The sequence below is a fragment of the Ambystoma mexicanum genome, chromosome 7p (genome assembly GCF_040938575.1).
Source record: "Ambystoma mexicanum isolate Mex_15411 chromosome 7p, UKY_AmexF1_1, whole genome shotgun sequence".
In the NCBI taxonomy this organism is placed as follows: domain Eukaryota; kingdom Metazoa; phylum Chordata; class Amphibia; order Caudata; family Ambystomatidae; genus Ambystoma; species Ambystoma mexicanum.
In genome coordinates this window covers 926,046,994-926,069,889 of record NC_090939.1, presented here as the reverse complement: position 1 = coordinate 926,069,889, position 22,896 = coordinate 926,046,994, and the positions used below count along the sequence as shown (strand labels likewise).

General features: G+C 47.0%; 1 protein-coding gene across 3 annotated transcripts in view; it reads right to left on the bottom strand.

The window, feature by feature from the left end:
- Nucleotides 1-8,438: 8,438 nt before the first annotated feature.
- FILIP1L (filamin A interacting protein 1 like) overlaps nucleotides 8,439-22,896 on the bottom strand; it is a 1,652,893-nt gene continuing 1,638,435 nt past the window's right edge. For all 3 annotated transcript variants that reach the window (XM_069637213.1, XM_069637214.1, XM_069637215.1), the window contains one exon: nucleotides 8,439-11,787. In XM_069637213.1, the coding sequence (XP_069493314.1) occupies nucleotides 9,027-11,787 (2,761 nt within the window). In that variant the 3' untranslated portion in view covers nucleotides 8,439-9,026. The remainder of the gene's footprint in view (nucleotides 11,788-22,896) is intronic.

The window sequence follows — 22,896 nt, the reverse complement described above, 5'->3', positions numbered from 1 at the left end:
CAAGGTGACTGTGATCTTCACAGTAGAGAGCTCCTTGGTCTAGGCATAGTTTATTAGACTGCACAGTCCATCCATTACAGGTTGTGGAACCATGTGTCTCCAGCTTAGGTTCGTTTGACCCCCTCACAGTTCTTCTGCCTTGGGTTTTGGGGGTTTACACACTTGGCTTTCCTTTTGGCTAGTGCAACCTTTTTCTGCACCAGTCTTTGCTTTGCCACAAGTTCATACATCTTCCTCAAATTTGCAGTTCGAGTACTTAAGCGTTTGTTCAATTTGCCATATGCTTTAGTTCTGCTCACAATGTTGCTGATAAACAATTTGGCATTCACTATGTCGGTTTCACTTCCAAATGTTCGTTTGGTATTCACTATCACTTGTTCTTAATCAAATACCAGTTTCACAATATGATGTGCTTTCATTCAAATAGCAATTTCCATTCCGTTCGGCATTCAGTATTATTCACATTCACTTGTGGACCGTTACTTGCCTGCAGTCCCATGGGAGCGCTCCGGTCCTCCTGTGTCCTCTACACTCACTGGCTCTTTGCGTCTCTCCAGCAGCAGTCCCTGCTGCTCCCGCCCACCTCTTCTGTAATCGGGAAGCAGACCACATACTCGCCTGCATGTCCTTGCACATGCCGGCTTCCCAGTTCCTCATAACAAATACGGACCACGTTTTCTCTGCTGCCAGCTCCTTTCTGCAGCTCAGGTGGTTGGCAGCTTTGTCTGAGCCCCTTCCACTTTGAAGGTTCCCAGTCCTTCGAACACCACGAGACCCATTCTCCTCGGGTCCTGCAGATCCTCTGGGATAGTTGCAGGTCTTCAGACTTCCTAGTCTCACTCCAATCTGGCAGTTCTCCTTTTCCTCATGCATGGCTAACTCTCCTTCCTTTATACCCTATTAAGGGGCCTCGGGTTTGTGTTGTCCATTTGAATTGCCTGGATATAATGAGCCCATTTATGGTACATGCCTGACCTTTAGTATTGCATGCTCTTAGACCTCTATTCTTTGTCTCAGTGCTAGTGTGTTGTTGGTAATAGGAATGGTGCATTGCTCCTAGTTGCCTCTTCCTCTTCTCAGTACTTGGAGGGAATTTATGGGGAAAGATAGGGCATGAGTGGATATAGCCCATGAAGGCTGAGGGAAGGGTCTATATTGGAAAAGGGGGAAACCATGTCTCGTCATCCAGCACTCTCTCCCCAATCCCAACAGACCCTCCACCCAGGTGATCCTCCCTTGCTTGCCCACCCCCAAGATCGGGATCCAAAAGCAATGATCATTGCAACAAGCACACCATGGTCCCCACCACACCACTACAGGCACAACCACTCGATCTGCACGCAGGTCCAATACCAACGGCCACTGTATCAATAAACTTCCAAGGGGCCCATGAGTGCAATGGTAGTTGTCATTCCCCCTTCCCTTCCCGACACTCCCCCCCCCCCACACCGGCCGCGACTGCACCTCACAACAGCAGCTTCAACACTGAACAATTACAGCCACAAGAGAGATGAGGATGATGACATCTCATATGATTCAGACATGCAGGTAACCTAGGAGGAGCTGTTGCCCAGGATCTCACACCAGCCGTGGCAGACCTGTCCCACCGGTCCTGGCTGCCGATGATGGAGGCAAGGCAGAGTGTTCAAGAAACAATTAAATCGCAGGATGGTCCTCAGGCTGTAAGGGAGGTGTCATCAGCAATTTGTAAAAGGGAACATACGGCAGAGTGGAGGTTCCGGAACCTCTACAGTGAGGTTAATCACCTAGCAGCTTAACATGCATTCCACAAAAGGAGTTTGCGAGAGTAGACAGATTAAACAACACACGGTTCCACAATCATGCCCTTCATCCTTGGAATCATGGCCAACAAAAACACACCGAAAACTTTGTAGTTGATATGGGATGCTGGCAGGCCATCAACTGCCACGCCCTCCAGCATCTCCAGGTCCTCCACTGACAGCAGCCACAGAAGGCGTTCGGCTTGCACAGCTGATTTCCCCTTCCTCTCACTTTGGCAAACAGTGAAAATGAAAGTGAATACAGTGGATGTGATGAGAGTTGGAGTTAGGGAGGAGTAAAGTGATGACTTTAGAGGAATGGAGGAGTGGGTTGGGTTTTAGAGTTGGGGAGCAGGGTGTTTGTGATGGCTGTTTTCGTCACAGAGGAGTTTGGATGTGGTGGTTGTGTAAGTGTGATCGGTATTGGTGTCAGGGAGGGAATAATGGGTGCTGGGCTAATCAGGTGAAAGATAGAGTGCAGTGGTTGATCAGAGTAGCAAGCGGGGGGCTACTGGATTATTTATAGAAATACCTTTTATGTTAAACTTATCTATAAGTCTTATATAATTTTATGAATGATACATTTCAATATGGACTGGTGCATTGCATTATGCCAAAAAATAACAAACGGAGCAAAATGGGAAAACAAATTAAAACAACGCTCTCAAAAGAAATCTTATGTGAGTTCCTGGGGGTCCCTTGGCTATCCTGGGCATCACCACGGCTGGGTGAAGAGAGCAGTGTTTCCTCATTTTTGTTTGAAGCCTTGCATTGGCAACCTATGCACGATTGCCAGGCCGCTGAGCATACCAGCACTGGATGGTGATGTTCCCAACATTCTTTGTCCTGACCTGCAGTGCTTCCCCTATACGATGGAGGCAACAAGAAATGTCTATTATATAAAGCCACAGGTCCAGATGTTTGCACTACTGTACTGTTCTTCATGCATATCTAGTTCCTCTTCCCACCATCTGGTCCTAGCTTGGCTTGACATGCCTGCACAGGTTGACTAATTTCTTTTTGGTCTCCTTAGTATCCCCGCCCTCCACCTCCTCCTGGCAACTTCTGCGACCTTACTCTGAGCATGGTTTGCTTATACCTCTATCTGGGTCGGGGTTTCAAACCCCCTTCCTCAATCTCCTTGGTCCCCTTGCTCCTACGCAGTGCTGTACTATGTTACCCCTAACCATTTTAAATACGTATTTTCAGACTCCAGTCCTCTCTTCGGGGGCATTCACCCCTTTCCTTGTTGGTAACTCTTTCCCTCACACCTCTGCCACCATCTCCAGCTCTTGTTGTACCTTTCCCCACCTCCACTTTATCACTCTCTTCCCCTGATGTTAGCTCCTGTGTGTCACCTCCGGCTCCTGTTGTTATCACCTCCTTTTTGCTCTTGGATTTTAACACCTTTCCTGCAACCGAATTCCTACCTTCTCCACCCCACTTCCTTTCATCCTGGATCTGCCAGGCTTGCGATGTTACCCCTTCCTCTGCCCCCCTTTACCTCTAACCACTTGTCTGCTGTTACAACCTCTTCTCTTCATTCCTGCCACTCCCTCTGACAACTCCTGCCTTCTGATGTTACCACTCTTCTTTGACCATCTAATTTTCCGCCACCTCCTTCTGCCCCCTCTCAATCCATGGCCTTACCACCTCCTCCTTCTTCCTCTTAGTTCTGGCCACCTTGTTCAGCTCTCAAATGCTGCCATTAATTTTCCGCCTTCCATCGGTCTGGTGTTCACTCCTTAACCAATCTCCAGACTCTAGCCTTCTCCAAATACAAACCTTCTGCTGCTGCCACCCACACTCAGCAGCAGGGGCTGGGTGTTTTTATATGGCACTCTCTCGGAGCGACACCTGGTGAGGTCTTCACCTGTGTTCCCTGATTGACACAGGTCTGTGATTGGTTATGGTCTCTGAGTGCACCTATGTCTGTTTTAGGCTTAGAGGGAGGGGCCAAGTCTGTAACTGGCCTGTCGACCATCTTTAAGCCAGTAGTCCATCTGTGATACTTCACTGTGCTGCTCTGAGAGGTTATGCTTTCCCAGCATGTAAATTCAGTATGTTAATTCAATATGGGAAACCCACTGGGTAATATTTCTAAACACTTTGGTTTACTGAATATAACTTGGAACACTGTTTTCTTAGCAAAGAACTGCTGAGAGACATTGCTTCTGTAACACTCACTGTCATACACTTACCGGGCGGAATGTGCATTCTTGCAACATTGTATCCAGAGTACTCCCTGTTTCAACAAATGTGTCTCTTGTGTTGTAATATTACTTCCCTGATGTCCAAGGCAAACATTTAACTATGTTACAATACATTCTACTAGTGTTTAGTGGATGGAGATGTTTTCCCTTGAAGGAAACTTGAGCTGGAGGTTTGTTTAAAGAGAGCTTCATGCTCCCTCAATTGGGGAGGGGGTGGCGTATCACTACCCTGCAGGGTCTCATCAGGGGTTTGAGCAGGGGTAGGGCTTCCAGGATTAACATGCCCCAGTGGATTGGGAAGGGGTTAGACCCCAGGACTGGTCTGTGGTAAGTCACTGAGACTGTCCAATTTGTCAAGAAAGCCGTAATTACCCCTTCACATCACCCTTTATGCGTTCAGAAACGTGGTATGTTGACTCAGAATGGACATTGTTTAGAAACAACTTTCCCCAACGGCCCTGGGTTTGTGCTCAGCATGACAATAGCATTTTCTGGAAGGAAAGAGCAACATGCATTACTCCACAATGAAAAAGCTGTGTATAAATTTGACCTGCTGTGATTCTTCTGGTCGCTTCTGCATGATGCAAGTGTTATTCTGGAATATCCTTTTGTGATGCAACACCGTCTAGGCCTCATCCCTTCTTCCTCCTCCATATCCCTTTCTTTGTTGTGGGGTTTTCAGTCTACCCCATCCTTTTCTCCACCAGCTGCTGCCCTTGCCACTTGCTCCTGAATTTGGAACTAATTATCTTTTGATAAGCAAACTCAGATGTGTCCCACAGACTGTGCTGTACAATGTTTTGGATTGGCACTTGGAAGTGTGTTGTTTTCTTTATGACTTCCAGACTGGATTAGGGCCTACGCTTGCACCCCACCTATTGGATCTGAACAAGTGAATGTACTCTCTTGAGCACATTGCCATTCCTCACAGGACACTGTCCTATATCTTCCTGCCTTTCTGTTGAACTGTCTTCATATCCATGTTTCGTCAGGTCCCTATTCCCTTCAGGTCGAGCCCGTTAGGGTTTGATTCCTGCCTTCATGCCGTCCTGAACCTGGCCCTCTCCAACCTCAAAAGGGCACTTGAGCTTCAACAATACTGCTATCGTTTGTTCCATTAGTCATTTGTTATTACTTGATTGTAAATATTTTGTGTTCGCCACTTTGTGTTTTTTTTTCCCTTCAAACAGAGTAAGCTATTGGGTTCTTGTCCATCCCCACATTTTCTATGCCACTGTGGAGATGGAAAATGTGATTATTTTCTGTCCACTCCAGTGGCATCATTGTGAGAGGTCTGTGATGGCTGGCGATGGTCAGATAAATGCTTCATGACACCAGGGTAAGGAGACCAGAGCATCTTCCCCATGCCACCCACGGGTGCACTATACACTGGCTTGGACTGGCACATGGATGCCTGAGTCTCCACCTTAGAGGTCCCCAAAACCAGGTAAGGGACCTTGTCACAGGGGGGGAGCTGGACTTACCTTCAACACGTCAGTGGCGACTGACTGTGATAGGCATGCATACATGGTTTGAATTTCCGATTTAATGTGAATGTAGGGGTTGTGATTGCTTTGTTGCTTCACACATTCATCCGTGTGTGCATACATTCCCCTTCTGTAACTGGAGGTAACCAGGGGTGGCATTGGAGGTGGTAAGCAATAGGTGAATGGATTGTGGAGGAAGCAGTGATGATTGTGTAACATACATTGCAGCAGTGTGATGTCAAGCAGGCCCATGGAGTAAGGCTGGATCCCAGGAGGCATGCACAGCCGTCTATGATGCAGAGATTGACATCACACATTCATGCTGCACTGCTGCTTGTGATTTGCTTATGCCTGGGGTGAGTAGGCAATGTGAAGGATGCTGGGGATGGAGATGTACCCAAGAGGATTGAGGGCATCCAATGCTAGGCTCAACACTACAGACAATGCGAACTGAAACATGCAGCACATATTCCTATAACTTGGGAAATGCCAGTAGCGCAGAAATCCACCGCAGTCACCAGCTTAAGGTGGGGATATGGGTATGTGGGTGGCAAAGGGCACGCTCAATGTCCCCTAGATAGGATGCAGAAAGGAGGGGATGGTGTTCCTGCGAATCCTCTACAGGGGATTTTCTCATTGCTAACTGGCCAATGTAAATCTTCTGATCTAGTTGAACAAACGGCAGCAGTATTCCACAATGTTCTTTTTTAACAGGGGGTCCCGTGTAACCTCTTTACCACTTCCTCATCTGTTCCCAAGCACCACACCTCTGTATAAGGGGTAAGTAGGTATGCTGCCATAACCAGCAGCACTTTACTGCTGGCGTTTAACAGCAGCATATTCACATGGCACGATCACCTTCTGCGCAGTGGGCTTCTGTAGACAAGTTACCATCATCTGCTCCATCTGTCTCCTAACCACCTTCCGTTCAAGCCTGAAGTCAGCCACAGCTAAGCAGAAAACATTCAACGTTCTCACTCCCAGCATGTTGATACTTGGGGCCCGATTCAGGGAATTACCTGCGCAGAAAATAGGGACTTTGCGCACCAAACAACGCACAAAATTCCATTTGTTCATTCATGGAATTGACTGCGTGGTACTTTTTCATACTTTGTGGGGACTTACCGCAGGCTCTGCACATCTCTGCGAGAGGCCGAGTGCCACACACGAGACACCATGCAGAGTGTGGACGGGGCTTGTTCAGAGGACAGGGTAGGGGCGGAACTCAGAAAATGAGGAAGAACAAGGGAAAAATGTGGGTGTTATGAGGGACGGCCTGCAGGCAGTCCATTGCATGTCCACAAATGCACAGAATGGAACGTATTCATGGAACCGACCGCGCAACCTCTCAGTTAAATGGCCACACAAAGCCCTCATTTAATCCGTGACCCAAAGGCAGGCATACAGATACTTGCGCATAGGAATCACTGTGCAGAGGTGAGATTGCATGGTGGATTCAGAGGACATGTACGCTGCAGGGGTTCCGATCTAATTTAGGGGTGTGTATGCAGTGTAGCAGTGTGCAGGAATGGTTTACGGGGGTTCGCATGCAGATTTTTCTGAGTTTCACCCGAGTTACGGAATTTTGTAGGCATGTTGACGGGGTGACGGTGACAGTTACGGTGGGGAGCCCGTGCAGTATCCCCGAGATGCACCGTGCAGACCTGGTTGCAGGGAACCCCACACACTGTTTCAAGGGTGCATGTGTTTGCGCCCGAGGAGTACGCAAAGGTAGCTGTTTCTGGCAGTTTTTTGCTTTTGCGTGGGGACGTGTCAGGAGTGTTTCAGCTGTTACTTGCGTTTACGGTTATTTTGCGCGAACAATTCCATGAATACATGGAGCACACAGGCTCACGCAGAGTCGCTCTCGGTGCACAGGCTTTAAGGGATCTTTGCACACTTTTCCATGAATCAAGTCCTCAGTGTGCTTCAGTGTTTTGCATGCTATAATGCCCTTTGGATGTGTGTGAGTCCCCTGTGCCTAAATTTGCTACTTGCCATTACCAAAAGATGCGCAATGAGGGCCTTAGCCTCACCCATAAGTGGCCTTGGTTTCTCGAGAATGTCTCTGATTTTCTAGTTACATGTTGTAGCTACAGGTCCATCACTAGTCATAATTATAACAAAGCATGTATTATACCAGTTAGGCAAATCATGGCTGTTGGTTGATGTCCAATTTTACTATTTGGCTATAAAATTAATGTTTACCTTCCATCTATGGTGATGGAATTTAATGGGCAAAGATTAGAAACACAGGCCTGAAAACTGAATACAAGGTATTGAATTGTGTGGCCAAGGCCCTTAGCAGCTTATATAGATTGATAATAAACCCATAGCCCAGAAAAAACGTAATGTGGGTCAGAATATTTCAATTAATTTCTTTTTTTAATGGAATTATTTTACATGCCTGCACTTGCATTGAATCTTTGGGATTATCTAGATGTCCATGTTCACTCTTTGATGGTTTTGAACGTGTTTGTGATGTTTGCAATCATTCCCACGACGAAGTATTTGTATGTACTGCATTGGTAGATATAAGTATGTGCTCTTATATTAAAAGACGGAGTAAGGACAAAAACACAGAATTGTTTGTTCTTTTGAACCGTGTTGTCCATCGCATTTGACAAAGGTCCAAGGGATATTCACATGTCAAAGTTCACATACCTACGTTACCGCCTTTGCGCATTCCTATGGCAAGCTTTCGTTCTCTTCAGATATGAGTTCCTAAATACATCACTAAAATACATTAGATAGTGATTCCTGCGAAAAATAAGAAATGGAACATAGTTATATGAAGTTTGTACCCCGCAAAAGTAAATCAGGTACCTGCTCATTAAACGTGTAATGGAGAGCAGAGTTGACAGTGAAATACATATGTAGACATTAGGAAGTACAGTTGTAAGATTACTTTTGCAGAGCAGTGTAAAGGAGCCACACGGAAGAACATCCTGTACAAATTTGTAAATGTTCAGATTTTTTTTTTTATTCCCACACCTGTTTATTGCAAAATAATTTGTGAAAAAGATAGCACTCTTGAATCAGATTTCTGTCCTTAATGATAGATGGCATGGTGTCTTGACTTCAACTCACGTGTGAGGCAAGCGCCTAAGTGGTGTGGTGTTCCTTACGAGGGAACAACAATTAAAACAGCATAACAAAGCTAAATAAAAAAACACCTGTTGCCTTAAAATAACAACCATTGCAAATTCAAAGAAATAAAACAGTAGTCCATCAATTACGGCTCTGAAATGTAAAAATATCTCACAGCAACAATTGCAGTCGAAGATTCAGTTGTGGAAAACAAAATTACATAAAAAAATGTATTTAATACAAGTGCTGACTAAATATTTTCCAAACAGATACTAAATATGAAGTAAGTGCAAATTCTGACATCACTAAGCAGGTTAGCTTAAAGTTTATTCCGTGCTCAGTTGGACAGATCATAAAGGCTGACTCTCCCTTAACACGGTTGTGCTTCAATAGCTCTTCCAGGGGTGGGTAGAAAAGGGTGGGTTTGTGCGATAGGGTAGGAAAATGGGTGTGGGTCATTTATAGATATTACTTACTGTTATTTGAGATTGTCGTGGGAGAGGTGTGGCTGTTGGTGTGATAGTAATACTGCTGGTGATTTTATTTGGGGCTCTATTTGGCGTCCCATTGGAAAGTGCAGTTCTATTGTCTGGCACCGGAGAGCAGGGGCTGGCCGGTCTTCCTAAGTGAATGTGGATTTTATTATCCTCAGTAGTTATTACACTAGATGAAGAACCAGAGCTGTTGGATCGTTGAAACTGCCATCCTGTCTGTCTGTCAGGGGACAATCTAAAGACTGCATGATTCCCACCAATCTCCATCGGCTCCGGAGAAAAAACTTGCTCTGGAGAACTTGAGCCCGTCACTGCCAAAACCTGAAAAGGAGACAAAGTCCTTTCTGGAGTTATTGAGCCACATGAATCAGGGGTCCTAGTTCTCATTGAAGAACTCCTACTTAGAGGGGGCCGTGCTTGTTCCTGGCCTTTGTACCCATCCACTACTTTGGATTTGATTGGTGTCAAAGACCCATTTTGGAAAATGGTTATTCTTTGCTTTGGAGTTCCACAGTTGGGTATAACTGCAGTACTAGTATACGAATGTTGATTGTCTGTTGTAGGGCTTGTGATTTCAAGAGTAGCAGTGTTATGCCCATGATCTGGAGTGACTTTTATGTGAAGAGGTTGTCCTGGAGTGTGACTTAGAACAAGATCTCCTGGTTGTGTATGATTTCCATTCTGCTTTTTATTAAATTTTCCATTTTGTGACTGGCTTTCTCTGGATTTCATCCAAGGAATCCATAACTTTCTGTTTGCAGGATTTGCCATGGATGAATTGCATTTAAAACCCACTGTTTGCTCATCGTCGGTTGTGTCTTCGTCTTCAGTATCACTTTCTTCATATAGCTGGCCGTTAATTACTGCTTTCTCTAAAGGAACAAGACTCTTATAATCTGGTGGCCCAATGTCTGCTGGATCTGTTTGGACTTCTTTGGAGAAGACCTGAAGGTCAGAAATTCTTCTTCCATTGAGGCTCGGTCGAAGGCTCTTACTGAAACGCCTGTATCTCTCTAGTTCTTTTGACAGACTTTCCATTTCTCTTGCTAGTTCTCTGTTTCTGTTTTCTTGCTGTGTAAGTTTCTTTTGAAGAACTAAATGATCACCCTCAAGCCGGCATATTTTATCTTCTGTTGTCATGTATTCATGAATTTTTTCCTTTAGCGCATCGACTTCCCTTGAAAGATGACCTGACTTTGCTTCTTCCTCCTTCAACTTTTTGAAAAGCTGCTGATCTTGATTGCATTCTGCCTTTTCAGCCATTTTGTACTTCACCAGTTCCCTTTTAGCCTCTTCTAGTTGTTCTGAAATATATTTCACTTTGTGCTGTTCATTGATGTATCTTTGCTCTAGAGATTCAAACTCATCCTCGGTTTTCATAAGGTCGTCTTCCACAGCCTTCATTGTTTTGAGTGTGTGTCTTAACCTTTCAACTTCCTGTGTAAGTTCTTTAATTTTGTTATTCTCTAAATCAAATGTTGTAGAGGTTTTGGGAGTTTCTTGTTTGAGTTTGTTTTTTAGAAACTCCTTTTCAACTGCTTCCAAAGATTGCAGTCTTTTCTTTAGCATGTTTACTTTGGAAAGAAGATCATTTCCTCTCACTTCTTCTGCATTTAGTTTCATTTTCAGGTCATCTTTCTCCTTTGTTACACTGTAAATTTTATCTTGCAGGTCATTCTCAGATTTTAATACTTTTTTACTTTCTTCAATTAGTTTTTCTGTCACAGATGTTACTTTGTTTTGCTCAGCTTGAAGTTGTATGGTTGCAGCATGACATTTCTCTTCAGTTTGCTTTATTTTTTCGGTCATTGTTTTCCTTTCATCTACAAGCATCACTGTTAATGTTTTCAGTTTTGTTAAATCCTCTTTAAGGGTAAATTCTGTTTTTTCTAACTGTAACTCTATTGCTTCCAATTCTCTCATTCTCAATTTTAAACTTTCAAGCTCATTTGACAACTGTTTTGTGGTTGTTTTCTCTTTTTCTAAGTTGCACTTCAAATTATAGCATTCTTGTTTGCCTTTACTGAAAGCATCTTCTAATTTTTCCAATTCCATTATTCTTTTGTTGAGTTTGTCAACCTCAACTTTGAGGGTCTTGCTATTCGATGCTTCTTTGTCTAATTTTTTATTTAGTTCTTTGCACTGGTCCTCCATTTTAATGAGTTCTTCGTCTTTACCCTCCATTTCCAATAATCTTTTTCTTAACTCCTCTACTTCGGCAATAAGGCTAGAATTACCACATTCCCCTTTGTTCATCTTGTCCCTGAGATCCTGAAGTTCATCCTCAGCTTTACGTAAGGTCTTGTTGGTCTCTTCGAGCTCATCAATTTGTCGACTGAGTGCTGTTAGTTTCAAGCGAAGCTGGCGGTTCTGGCTATCTTCATTGGTTAACTTTGCCATCATTACCTCCTGGTCCTGGTACTGTTTACTAGCTAGTGTTTGCAATTCAGTTTGAAGCCGACTAGCTTTTTGCTCCTCGTTTTGTGCTCTTGCTTCAGCAATGTTAAGTTTCTCTTGAGCTTGTTCTGCAGTAGCTGTTAATTCTTGAATTTTGTGGCTTTGTTGACTTAGTTGTTCTGTGAGCCTTTGTTGTTCATCTACTACCATCAAAGCAAAGGATTTCAGTTTTGTCAGCTCTTCCTTTAATTTTGAGATTTTCTTGTTGTTCTCTTTATCTTTTTTTACTTGATATGTTGATTCTTGGTCAATCAGCTTTTTTAATCTAAAATATAAAAAGGTAAACAGTTCAAATGAGTGGTGTATGTTTAATAGATACACTATTGTAAACATTTTGTACTGTGATTATTGGATGAGGCTTGCAGGCAGAATTACATATTAAGGCTAGCATCAGCAGTAGCATATCTATGACAACTATAGAAAGTCAACAATGTGCATGCATTAACTTAAAAATGGTTTAAAGAAATACACTAGTAAAATATTCGGTTGTAAATTACCTATAATAACTCAGTATACTGTTATAGAGATAGAGATATTTTTGTCACAATACTTTACATAAATTCATATGTGATAAACACAGTCTTTTTTAAAGCAGATTAATCTCGGTATAGTCTTACACAGTGTTCTGTCTATAACACATTTTTAGGCCTCACTGTACCCACTTGATATTTGACAGGCAGACTCCTCTGCAGGTGCCTCCCTCTAGAATGGCCTCCCTGCCCCTCTCAAACTTGAGCCGGAACACCTGAAGTTCCGGAAGCTCAAAACTTTCCTCTTCTCCTCTGCTTTTTCTCTCTCCCTCCCCTGCTGACCTACCTAAACTACCTGTTTGCTGTACTGACTGGTTGCTTGGCTACCCTCAGAGTTTCACCGGGTACCTGGCTCTTTCTTGATCAGTCACCCTTGCACTGCCTACCATGCACTTAGGGGTTGTACCTGTAACCCTACAGTCCCTTGATCTCCTTGCACTACCCAGAGCCGAGGTGCCTTAGCTGCACTTACTCAGAGCATTGCTGCCCTGTTTTCTCCTCCCCTCTCCCTTGCACTACGCCTCCTTTTCCGCTTGTACTTCTCGTTCTTGCACTTGCACGGTCTGAATGACACAAGGCCTAGTAAGATAGTTTGTCTTGTCCTCCCTCTGTTTTAGCTCCCTTGTCTTGTCGTGCCTAGAAACCCTTGTGTACAGGCGTGTTATAAATGACTTATCATATCATACCTTACAAGCTAGGTTTTCACATCAATAATCTATAAAACAAAAACGGGGATTTAATCTCATAGTCATCATATCCAGGGAGGAGAATGACATCCACTATGCAACAAGAATCTTTTAAAATTGAAGTCCCATATTCTGAAGAGATAGAAACATATTAAAACCTGTATAAAACTAAATAGTGTGTGGCACATGTTGCAAAAAAGAATTCAATTTGGAAAGTAAAGTTTGCATATCTGCACAAGCTGGTGAAAATAGCTCAATAATGTATGGGAGCATGGTGTTCCTTTGACATTGATATTTTTCACAGGAATTTCTATCATATACTTCCTCTGTTTTTGCAATGTTCTCCCCACTTAATAGACCGTTGTTGTTGATAAGGTGTACTTGATGTTGAGGGAACCACCTCTTTATAAGAGCCTTCCTAGTCAAGGCCACCCAAGGAAAGGTGTCTGAAAACATCACAAGGCTTATTTTGTTATTGAATGTAGCTATTGAATGTTTTGTGTTCTCTCTTTGATTTTGTATCTGGTCCTCTACTTCCTGATATTATTCATGGTCGAGGAGTGGATACATGTCCTCTTTCGCTCAAACACGGGACTAAGGCTGAGAACACAATGGTGGGGCAATAGCATGACCAACAGAGCCGGCAGCACTGATTCAGCTTGTTCAAACATGTTCTCACAGAACAAGAGAGAGCAGTGTTAAAGAAAGGTTTTATATTTCGGACCTACCAAAAGGGTGGACATCTTTGTTGCTGAAATAGAGTCGGATGGTTAGTTTGCAATACTATTTTGTTAATTCAAAGTACATATCTATTGCAGATATCACGGGTTTCAAGGTCAGATCTACATTTATTCCCTCACCTCATTCTATCCACCTAGAAGTTTATACTTTTGAGAATAAATAAACAAGAGCTCATGAATAATAATAAATGACCCATGAATAACCTGTCGAAAGGATAACATAGAGGTTTACAATCCCTGACAGAAGACAAAACATGTATCAAAACAGCCTGTAGACAAGAGTGTGGGCATTGTCCCTTTGAACGCCAGGGAGTATGACATTGAAGCCCTACATTTGCTGAAAAGTGACACATTGTACTACATGTGTGATGAATCCCACTAGGTAATTCATAAATTAAATTAAAGCCCTTACATAAGAGGCTTCATGTGAAGGGGCATCAGGGCTTTTGAATGTGACTATGTTAAGAGGCTCCTTCTAAAATGTTCGTCACCTATATCTTGCCGAAGGTCGTTAAACAAACACAACATCCTCCTGGTAGACCGATTTAATTTGTGTCAGTGATTAAATCAATTTTGGAATGATTCTCTACATATGTTGGTCATTTTGTAAAACTATTTGTGGTAAACATGCAGTGCTCTGTTAAGGGCTTCACAGAAACTATGAAGAAGAGAAATGGGGTATAGGGGTGCACAGGTCAGTTTGAGTAATCATATACTATTTAGGAAAACAAAAGAATTGCGGGGGGGTGTGTATCAACAAGGATTAGGGAACAATATAACAAGTATTTCAGGTGCAGGCGGGCATATGTCACAAGGCCACTTGGGACAGAGAAAATCGAGCAGAACCAGAGCTGTGTATTGCTACGCAGCAAGACCAAATGCACTCCAAGGGGAAAATAATCCCTATACACAGATAAATGTTTCTTAACTGGATTTGCACCCTTCAGGCGAGTTTTTGGGTAAAAGAGTACCTTGTTATCTTCTATACTTGATACAAATAATTAGTAGCAATTTCACATTAGCAAAAAACATAACGTTTAAAACATCAGTGAGGAATGTATAAATATATAAATCAGAACCTAGATTATAGAGGTAACCCTTGGATTTTAATCTTTCAAGTCCAACAAGTTATTAGAAGTGATAGAATCAGATTTACACAGTGTCCTCTATTCACACATAGAGAACATATATGTCCATGTTACATAAAATACACAGAACCTTTTTAGAACATAGAAAGCCTTACAACAAATGGCATTGTGTAAATCGGCCACAGGACTCTGAAAATGTGTCACTTCACAAAACTATAATCAATAGCTCCAATCAACATCAACTTCCAGCAAAAATCCCTTTTTGAGTGTCAAAAAGATGACCGATGCGTTTCGGTTCATAGAACCATCTTCAGGGTATAGACTTTCACTGTTCCTATTTCACAATAATATTCATAACATGGACCCTGTAGGGTAATAGAAAAAGAAAACTATTCAGTGTAAGATGTTAGTTTTTATAGAAACCGTTAGGGGTGTAGAGTGGATAGAATACACTAACCTTGCTGATACGTGAGCGGTGTGTCCAGTCAATGACCCAGTCTTCTGGTAAACAACCCAAAGGACAGGGCAGAGGTGGGGTGCGGCCAATAGAATATTTAAAATCAGACCAAAAGAAGACCCATATGTAAATAGCAGTCTCCAACCTAAGAAGGACAAACCAATTGTAGGTACGGAAATGTGAAGAGTAAGGTAGAGCGTGTAGAATACTGCCATGGACACGGCAAAGCTGCGCCATAGTCTGTGGAGTTTGTCAGCCGCAAGTGGTATTGCTAAGGAGGTTATAGCCCGATATACCTTAGATCGGCTACATGCTGCGATAGCCTCCGAAAAGTAGAAGTCTGGGCGCATATTGAGATCTGTCTTGTTCACTTGTGAGACAGAAAATTGCTAACTGCTCGGGGAACACCCAGCCTTTAGCATGAATTACTATTTTTGATGGGTATTTAAAAATGTGATGTTTATTCACACAAGTTACTATCCTCACCAAAGGATTATAACACATTGTGATCTGGGAATTGTTTGTATTCTTTTTTTTCACAGGAATGGGATGCAGTTTGATTTTATTGCTTGATTTGAGTGTAAATGACACACACACACACACATATATATAATAATAATAATAATAATAATAATAATAATAATAATAATAATAAGTGTATATATTACATGGCCACACTAGTGGCCATGTAGTTATGGTTAAGTTGCTGTTTCCATAGGAAGAGCACTTTTTGGGGGGCTTATAACTTCACTCCCCCTGGGCGAATCCTCACCAAACTTTGCAAAAAAAGTATATGGCCCACTCTGAATTTGTTTGAAAAGTTTGGTGAGGATTCGTGCAGGGGGGGGAAAAGTCATAGGGGGGTCCCAAAATTTCTGTTTTTCCCATAGACTGAACGGGAAAAAATGTTTGCTCGCGCCTGCAGCCTAAACCGCTGGACGGATTTTCACCAAATTTGGACCAGGAGCAGCGGCTTGGTCCCGAAAGCGTGCTTTTGCAAATTTGGTGAGAATCCGTCCAGTAGTTTTTTTTAAAATGACCACAAAGTAGGGCAAACAAAATTAGTGATATCTGTGTTCGGTCCGCGGAAGGACTTCCCTGTTTGCTCCGCGGACAGTACGGTGATTGGGCCAGCAGCTTGCGTGATGTCCGCGGACATCTGACGTGCTCTCTCATTGGATGCTGTGAAAGCGTGTAGTGCGTCTGGCTTCAGAGACGCCCGTCATCTTTCTTTCCCGCATGAGAGGCTTTGTCAGGTCAGCAGGAGCGTGTCTGTCTCCTGTTCCTCCCACCCCCGCTCATGCCCCGTGTGTCCTTCCTGTCCCCCTCACCCCCGCTCATGCTCCGTGTGTCCCCTGTTCCTCCAGCCCCCCGCTCACGCCATCGCACACGGTGACCAGCGGAGGGCCGAGGAGCGGGATCTGCCGCACAAACTCATGTCCGTGTTTTTGTTTGTCCCCCCACCCCCCGCTCATGCCCCGTGTGTCTCTCTCCCACCCCCCGCTCATGCCTCGTGTGTCTCTCTCCCTCCCCCCCACCCCCGCTCATGCCCCGTGTGTCTCTCTCACTCCCCCCACCCCCGCTCATGCCCCGTGTGTCTCTCTCCCCCCACCCCCACTCATGCCCCGTGTGTTTTTCTCCCTCCCCCCACCCCCGCTCATTCCCCGTGTGTGTCTCTCGCTCCCCCCACCCCCGCTCATGCCCCGTGTGTGTCTCTCCCTCCCCCTCACTGATGCCCCGTGTGTCTCTCTCCCTCCCGCCCACCCCAGCTCATGCCTCGTGTGTCTCTCTCCCTCCCCCAACCCCCCGCTCATGCCTCGTGTGTCTCTATAGCTCCCACCCACCCCCGCTCATGCCCCGTGTCTCTAGCCCTCCCACCCACCCCCCGCTCATGCCCCGTGTGTCTCTAGAAGTCCCACCCACCCCCCGCTCATGCCCCATGTGTTTCTCTCCCTCCCCTCCACCCACGCTCATGCCCTGTGTGTGTCTCTCCCTCCCCTCCACCCCCTGCTCATGCCCTGTGTGTCTCTCCCCCCACACCCCGCTCATGCCCCGTGTGTCTCTAGCCCTCCCACCCACCCCCTGCTCATGCCTCGTGTGTCTCTAGTCCTACCACCCACCCCCCGCTCATGCCCCGTGTGTCTCTAGCCCTCCCACCCCCGCTCATGCCCCGTGTGTCTCTAGCCCTCCCCCCCACCCCCTGCTCATGCCCCGTGTGTCTCTAGCCCTCCCCCCGCCCCCTGCTCATGCCCCGTGTGTCTCTCCCCCCACACACTGCTCATGCCCCGTGTGTCTCTAGCCCTCCCACCCACTCCCTGCTCATGCCCCGTGTGTCTCTCCCCCCACACACTGCTCATGCCCCGTGTGTCTCTAGCCCTCCCACCCACCCCCCGCTCATGCCCCGTGTGTCTCTAGCCCTCCCACCCACCCCCCGCTCATGCCCCGTGTGTTTCTATAGCTCCCACCACCCCCCGCTCATGCCCAGTGTGTCTCTCCCCTCTCCCCCAACCCCGCTCATGCCCCGTGTGTCTCTCAACTCCCCCCCACCCCCCGCTCATGCCCTGTGTGCCTCTCCCCTCCCACCCACCCCCCGCTCATGCCCCGTGTGTCTCTAGCCCTCCCACCCACCCCCCGCTCATGCCCCGTGTGTATCTATCCCTCCCTCCCACCCCCCGCTCATGCCCCGTGTGTCTCCCCTCCCCCCCAACCCCGCTCATGCCCCGTGTGCCTCTCAACTCCCCTCCACCCCCCGCTCATGCCCTGTGTGCCTCTCGCCTCCCACCCACCCTCGGCTCATGCCCCGTGTGTCTCTATCCCTCCCACCCACCCCCCGCTCATGCCCCGTGTGTCTCTATCCCACCCACCCCCCGCTCATGCCCCGTGTTTCTCTAAATACCTCCATCCAACCCACGCTCATGCCCCGTGTGTCTCTATCCCTCCCACCCACCCCCGCTCATGCCCCGTGTGTCTGTATCTCTCCCACCCACCCCCCGCGCATGCCCCGTGTGTCTGTATCCCTCCCACCCATCCCTGCTCATGCCCCGTGTGTCTGTATCCCTCCCACCCACCCCCCGTTCATGCCTCGTGTGTCTCTATCCCTCCCCCCACCCCCTGCTCATGCCCCGTGTGTCTCTATCCCTCCCACCCACCCCCGCTCTTGCCCCGTGTGTCTGTATCTCTCCCACCCACCCCCCGCGCATGCCCCGTGTGTCTGTATCCCTCCCACCCATCCCTGCTCATGCCCCGTGTGTCTGTATCCCTCCCACCCACCCCCCGCTCATGCCTCGTGTGTCTCTATCCCTCCCCCCACCCCCTGCTCATGCCCCGTGTGTCTCTATCCCTCCCACCCACCCCCGCTCTTGCCCCATGTGTCTCTATCCCTCTCACCCACCCCCCGCACATGCCCCGTGTGTCTCTATCCCTCCCACCCACCCCCCGCTCATGCCCCGTGTCTCTATCCCTCACTCCCACCCACCTCCCGCTCATGCCCCGTGTGTCTCTCCCCTCCCCCCACCCTCCGCTCATCATGCCCCGTGTGTCTCTATCCCTCCCACCCACCCACCCCCCGCTCATGCCCTGTGTGTCTCTATCCCTCCCACCCACCGCTCATGCCCCGTGTGTCTCTATCCCTCCCACCCCCCGCTCATGCCTCGTGTGTCTATCCCCTCCCGCCCACCCCCTGCTCATGCCCCGTGTGTCTATCCCCTCCCGCCCACCCCCCGCTCATGCCCCGTGTGTCTCTCCCCCCCACCCCCCGCTCATGCCCCGTGTGTCTCTATCCCCTCCCGCCCAACCCCCGCTCATGCCCCGTGTGTCCCCCTGCTGTTGCCCCCCACCCCCCGCTCATGCCCCGTGTATCCCTGCTGTTGCCCCCGCTCATGCCTTGTGTCTGTCTCCTGTTACCCCCCACCCCCTCTCATGCCCCGTGTCTCTCTCCTGTTACCCCCACCCCCTCTAATGCCCCGTGTCTCTCTCCTGTTACCCCCACCCCCTTCTCATGCCCCGTGTCTCCCTGCTGTTAACCCCACCCCCCGCTTATGCCCCGTGTCTCTCCCCTGTTACCCCCCACCCCCCGCTCATGCCCCGTGTCTCCCTGTTGTTGCCCCCCAACCCCCTCTCATGCCTCGTGTCTCTCTCCTGTTCCCCCCACCCCCCGGTCATGCCCCGTGTCTCCCTGCTGTTGCCCCCCGCTCATGCCCCTTGTCTCTCTCCTGTTACCCCCCACCCCTCGCTCATGCCCTTGTCTCCCTGCTGTTGCCCCCACCCCCCGCTCATGCCCCTTGTCTCTCTCCTGTTACCCCCCACACCCCTCTCATGCCCCGTGTCTCTCTCCTGTTGCCCCCCACCCCCCGGTCATGCCCTGTGTCTCCCTGCTGTTGCCCCCCACCCCCGGTCATGCCCCGTGTCTCTCTCCTGTTCCCCCCACCCCCCGCTCATGCCCTGTGTCTCTCTCCTGTTGCCCCCCACCCCCCGCTCATGCCCCGTGTCTCCCTGCTGTTGCCCCCCACCCCCCTCTCATGCCCCGTGTCTCTCTTCTGTTGCCCCCCACCCTCCGGTCATGCCCCGTGTCTCCCTGCTGTTGCCCCGCTCATGCCCCGTGTCTCTCTCCTGTTACCCCCACCCCCGGTCATTCCCTGTGTCTCCCTGGTGTTGCCCCCCACCCCCGCTCATGCCCCGTGTCTCCCTCCTGTTACCCCCCACTCCCCTCTCATGCCCCGTGTCTCTCTCCTGTTGCCCCCCACCCCCAGTCATGCCCCGTGTCTCCCTGCTGTTGCCCCCCACCCGCCGTTCATGCCCCGTGTCTCCCTGCTGTTGCCCCCCACGCCTGCTCATGCCCCGCGTCTCTCTCTCCTGTTACCCCCCACACCCCTCTCATGCCCTGTGTCTCTCTCCTGTTACCTCTCATCCCCTATCATGCCCCGTGTCTCTCTCCTGTTGCCCCCCACCCCTCGATCATGCCCCGTGTCTCCCTGCTGTTTCCCCCCACACCCCGCTCATGCTCTGTGTCTCTCTCCTGTTACCCCCACCCCCCTCTCATGCCCCGTGTCTCTCTCCTGTTACCCCCCACCCCCCTCTCATGCCCCGGGTCTCCCTCGTGTTCCCCCATCCCCCGCTCATGCCCCGTGTCTCCCTGCTGTTGCCCCCCACCCCCGCTCATGCCCCGTGTCTCTCTCCTGTTCCCCCCCACCCCCCGCTCATGCCCTGTTGTGTTCTCTTTATACACCCCGCCTTCCCTTTCCATGGTGGCCATCTTGGTAAAAGATTTTCCTTCGGCGTCCCGGTTTGGGAAGAAAAATCTTTTTTTTACCACCTGGGTTCCCACTTTGAGGACCTAAGATGCTAGTGGTCTTCATCTATTGAAAAGGATGTTATGGTGACGTTGCACTAATAAAAACCTATGAAATGCAGTAAAAAAAATTGAGTTACAGGGACGTTATGGTTAAGTTGCACTAATAAAAACCTATGAAATTCAGTGGAAAAAACTTTGTTAAAGGGACGTTATGGTTCCAAGTAAAACCGAAAAACCCTTGAAATTCACCAGTTATGGTAAACTAAGCAACCATAACTCGTGCCACCACCGTGCACTGCTAAGACTAACACCCACGACATCAAAGATGACATCACAAATGTCATTGATCCAAGATCGTCCATGTTAAATCATTTTCCGAGGGCTGCTTTAACATTTGGTCCTGATGTTTGATCTGTGTTCACAGATCCTTGTTTTTATGGCACATGTTGTCATGCCGATGTATTTGATATTACATGGACACTGAATGAGGTACACCACATTTGCAGTATTACAATTTGTAAAGCTTCTCTGTTCCCACGGGTATTGCCAACCAATATCAACTGTGGTGGTTCTTTTAGTAAATTGACATACTGAACAGTTTCCACAGGGAGCATGTCCCAACGGTTTTTGCGTGTTCCAAATAGTGTTAGTTTCGGGAGGTTTTATTTCTTGGTATGTATGCACCAGACTGTCTCTGAGATTCTTCCTTCTTTTGATTGCAAAGAGTGGTGCTGGTAAATTGTGATCCTCAAGGTTCAAAAGGTGCCACGATTTTGAATTTCTTTTTTAAGGAGGTTAATGACCGGGGAGTGGCTGAAAACTGCTGTGATGACATCTGATCCCCGTTCCTTTTTGCCATGTTGTGTGAGGGTTACTTCTCTGGGGATATTTCTGGCCCTCTTCCGTGCTTGTCTAATGATCTTCTTTGGGTAGTTCCTTTCTCTCAGATTAGATGTCAGTCTTTCAGCCTGTTTTGTCATACTCCATTATGGTAGAGCAATTTCTCCTGACACAGAGAAACTGCCCAAAAGGTAAATTCTCCTTGAGTGACCTCTGATAGAAGCTTGTATATTCTAGAAGGGAATTTCTATCTGTGGGCTTCTGAAACACTGTGGTTTCAAAGGTGTGTCCTGTTCTTTTGATAGTGAGATCAAGGAATGTTGCTTCGGTTTTACTAGCCTCATGTGTGAATTTCAAAAATGGATCACGCCATTTAGCCATATAATAAACTCATTTAGGGTATTGATGTCACCCTCAAAAAACATCAGAATGTCGTCGATATAACGCCGCCAACTCACAATGTTTTTTAAGAAGGAATTATTTTCAGGATAAATGTGTTTTTACTTCAAAGGATGCAACATACAAATTGGCCAGAGTCGGAGCAAATGTTGCCCCCATCGCTGTCCCAGCTATTTGTTCATAGTATGTGTTCTCTTTAAGAAAGACATTTTTAGTAAGTGCGATCTCAGCTAACTGTAGAATGAGATTGATGGGCATATCTAAAGTTCCTATCTTCTCTTCTAAGATCCTTTCGACTACTCTGAGGGTCTCCAACTGGGGGATCTTCGAATATAATGATTCTATATCCATAGTGACAATCAGAATATCTGGATTGTCCAACCGTAGATGTTCAAGGTATGTAAGGACTGATGTAGTGTCCTTGGTATAAGACCGCATTTTTTGGTACATCGTTTTGCAGAAAAAAGTCAACAAATTGTGACAAGGGTTCTAAAATAGACCCAATTCCTGACACTATTGGTCTACCTGGAGGTGGAGTAGTCCCCTTGTGGATTTTTGGGAGTGCGTAAAAGACTGGACATTTAGGATATTTAGGACACAAAAAGTCTGCTTCTTTAGCACTAATATGGCCTTCTGCCAAAGCTTCTTCGATGATGGGGTTAATGAGAAGTCTTAGTCTTTCTGTTGGGTCACTGCCCAGTTTCCGGTAAGTATTCTTGTCCTCAGTCAATGTATTGACCATCTTGTCATAGTCTTCTTTATTCATGACAACGATGGCGCCCCATTTATCAGTGGATTTTATTATTATCTCATTGTTGGTTTTCAGTTCCTTCAGGGCTGATGTTTCTTTCTTGGTCATATTATTGAAATGTTTATGCTCCTCCTTCTCAATGGTTTCAAGTTTTTTCAAAATAACCTTCTCGAAGGTGAGTGACTGCTGAGATTTCATGTGGGGGCGGATAAAATGTCGATTTGTTGTGTAACTGTGTGACATTCGTGTTCCTTCATATATATTCTTCGAAAAGTACTGTTTCAACCAAATTTTTCTCATGAGCTGGGTTAGCTCAATTCTGGTTTGGAATGGATAATGATGGGTGGTAGGTACATATGAGAGCCCTTTCTCTAGTACTCGTACTTGGTCTTGTGTCAGTACTGTCTTAGAAAGGTTCATGACCAAGGACACTGTCTGAAGTTCCTCTGGATTCTGTCTTATTCTGGGGGCTAATTCCGCTTGTACCATCCTCTTCCATGAATTCTGGTGACCCTCGGAGACTGCTCTTGCCACCATCCTCCTCTGGGTCTACCACGTCCTCTTGGGACCTGAAAACCCCGAGTTTTTCCACC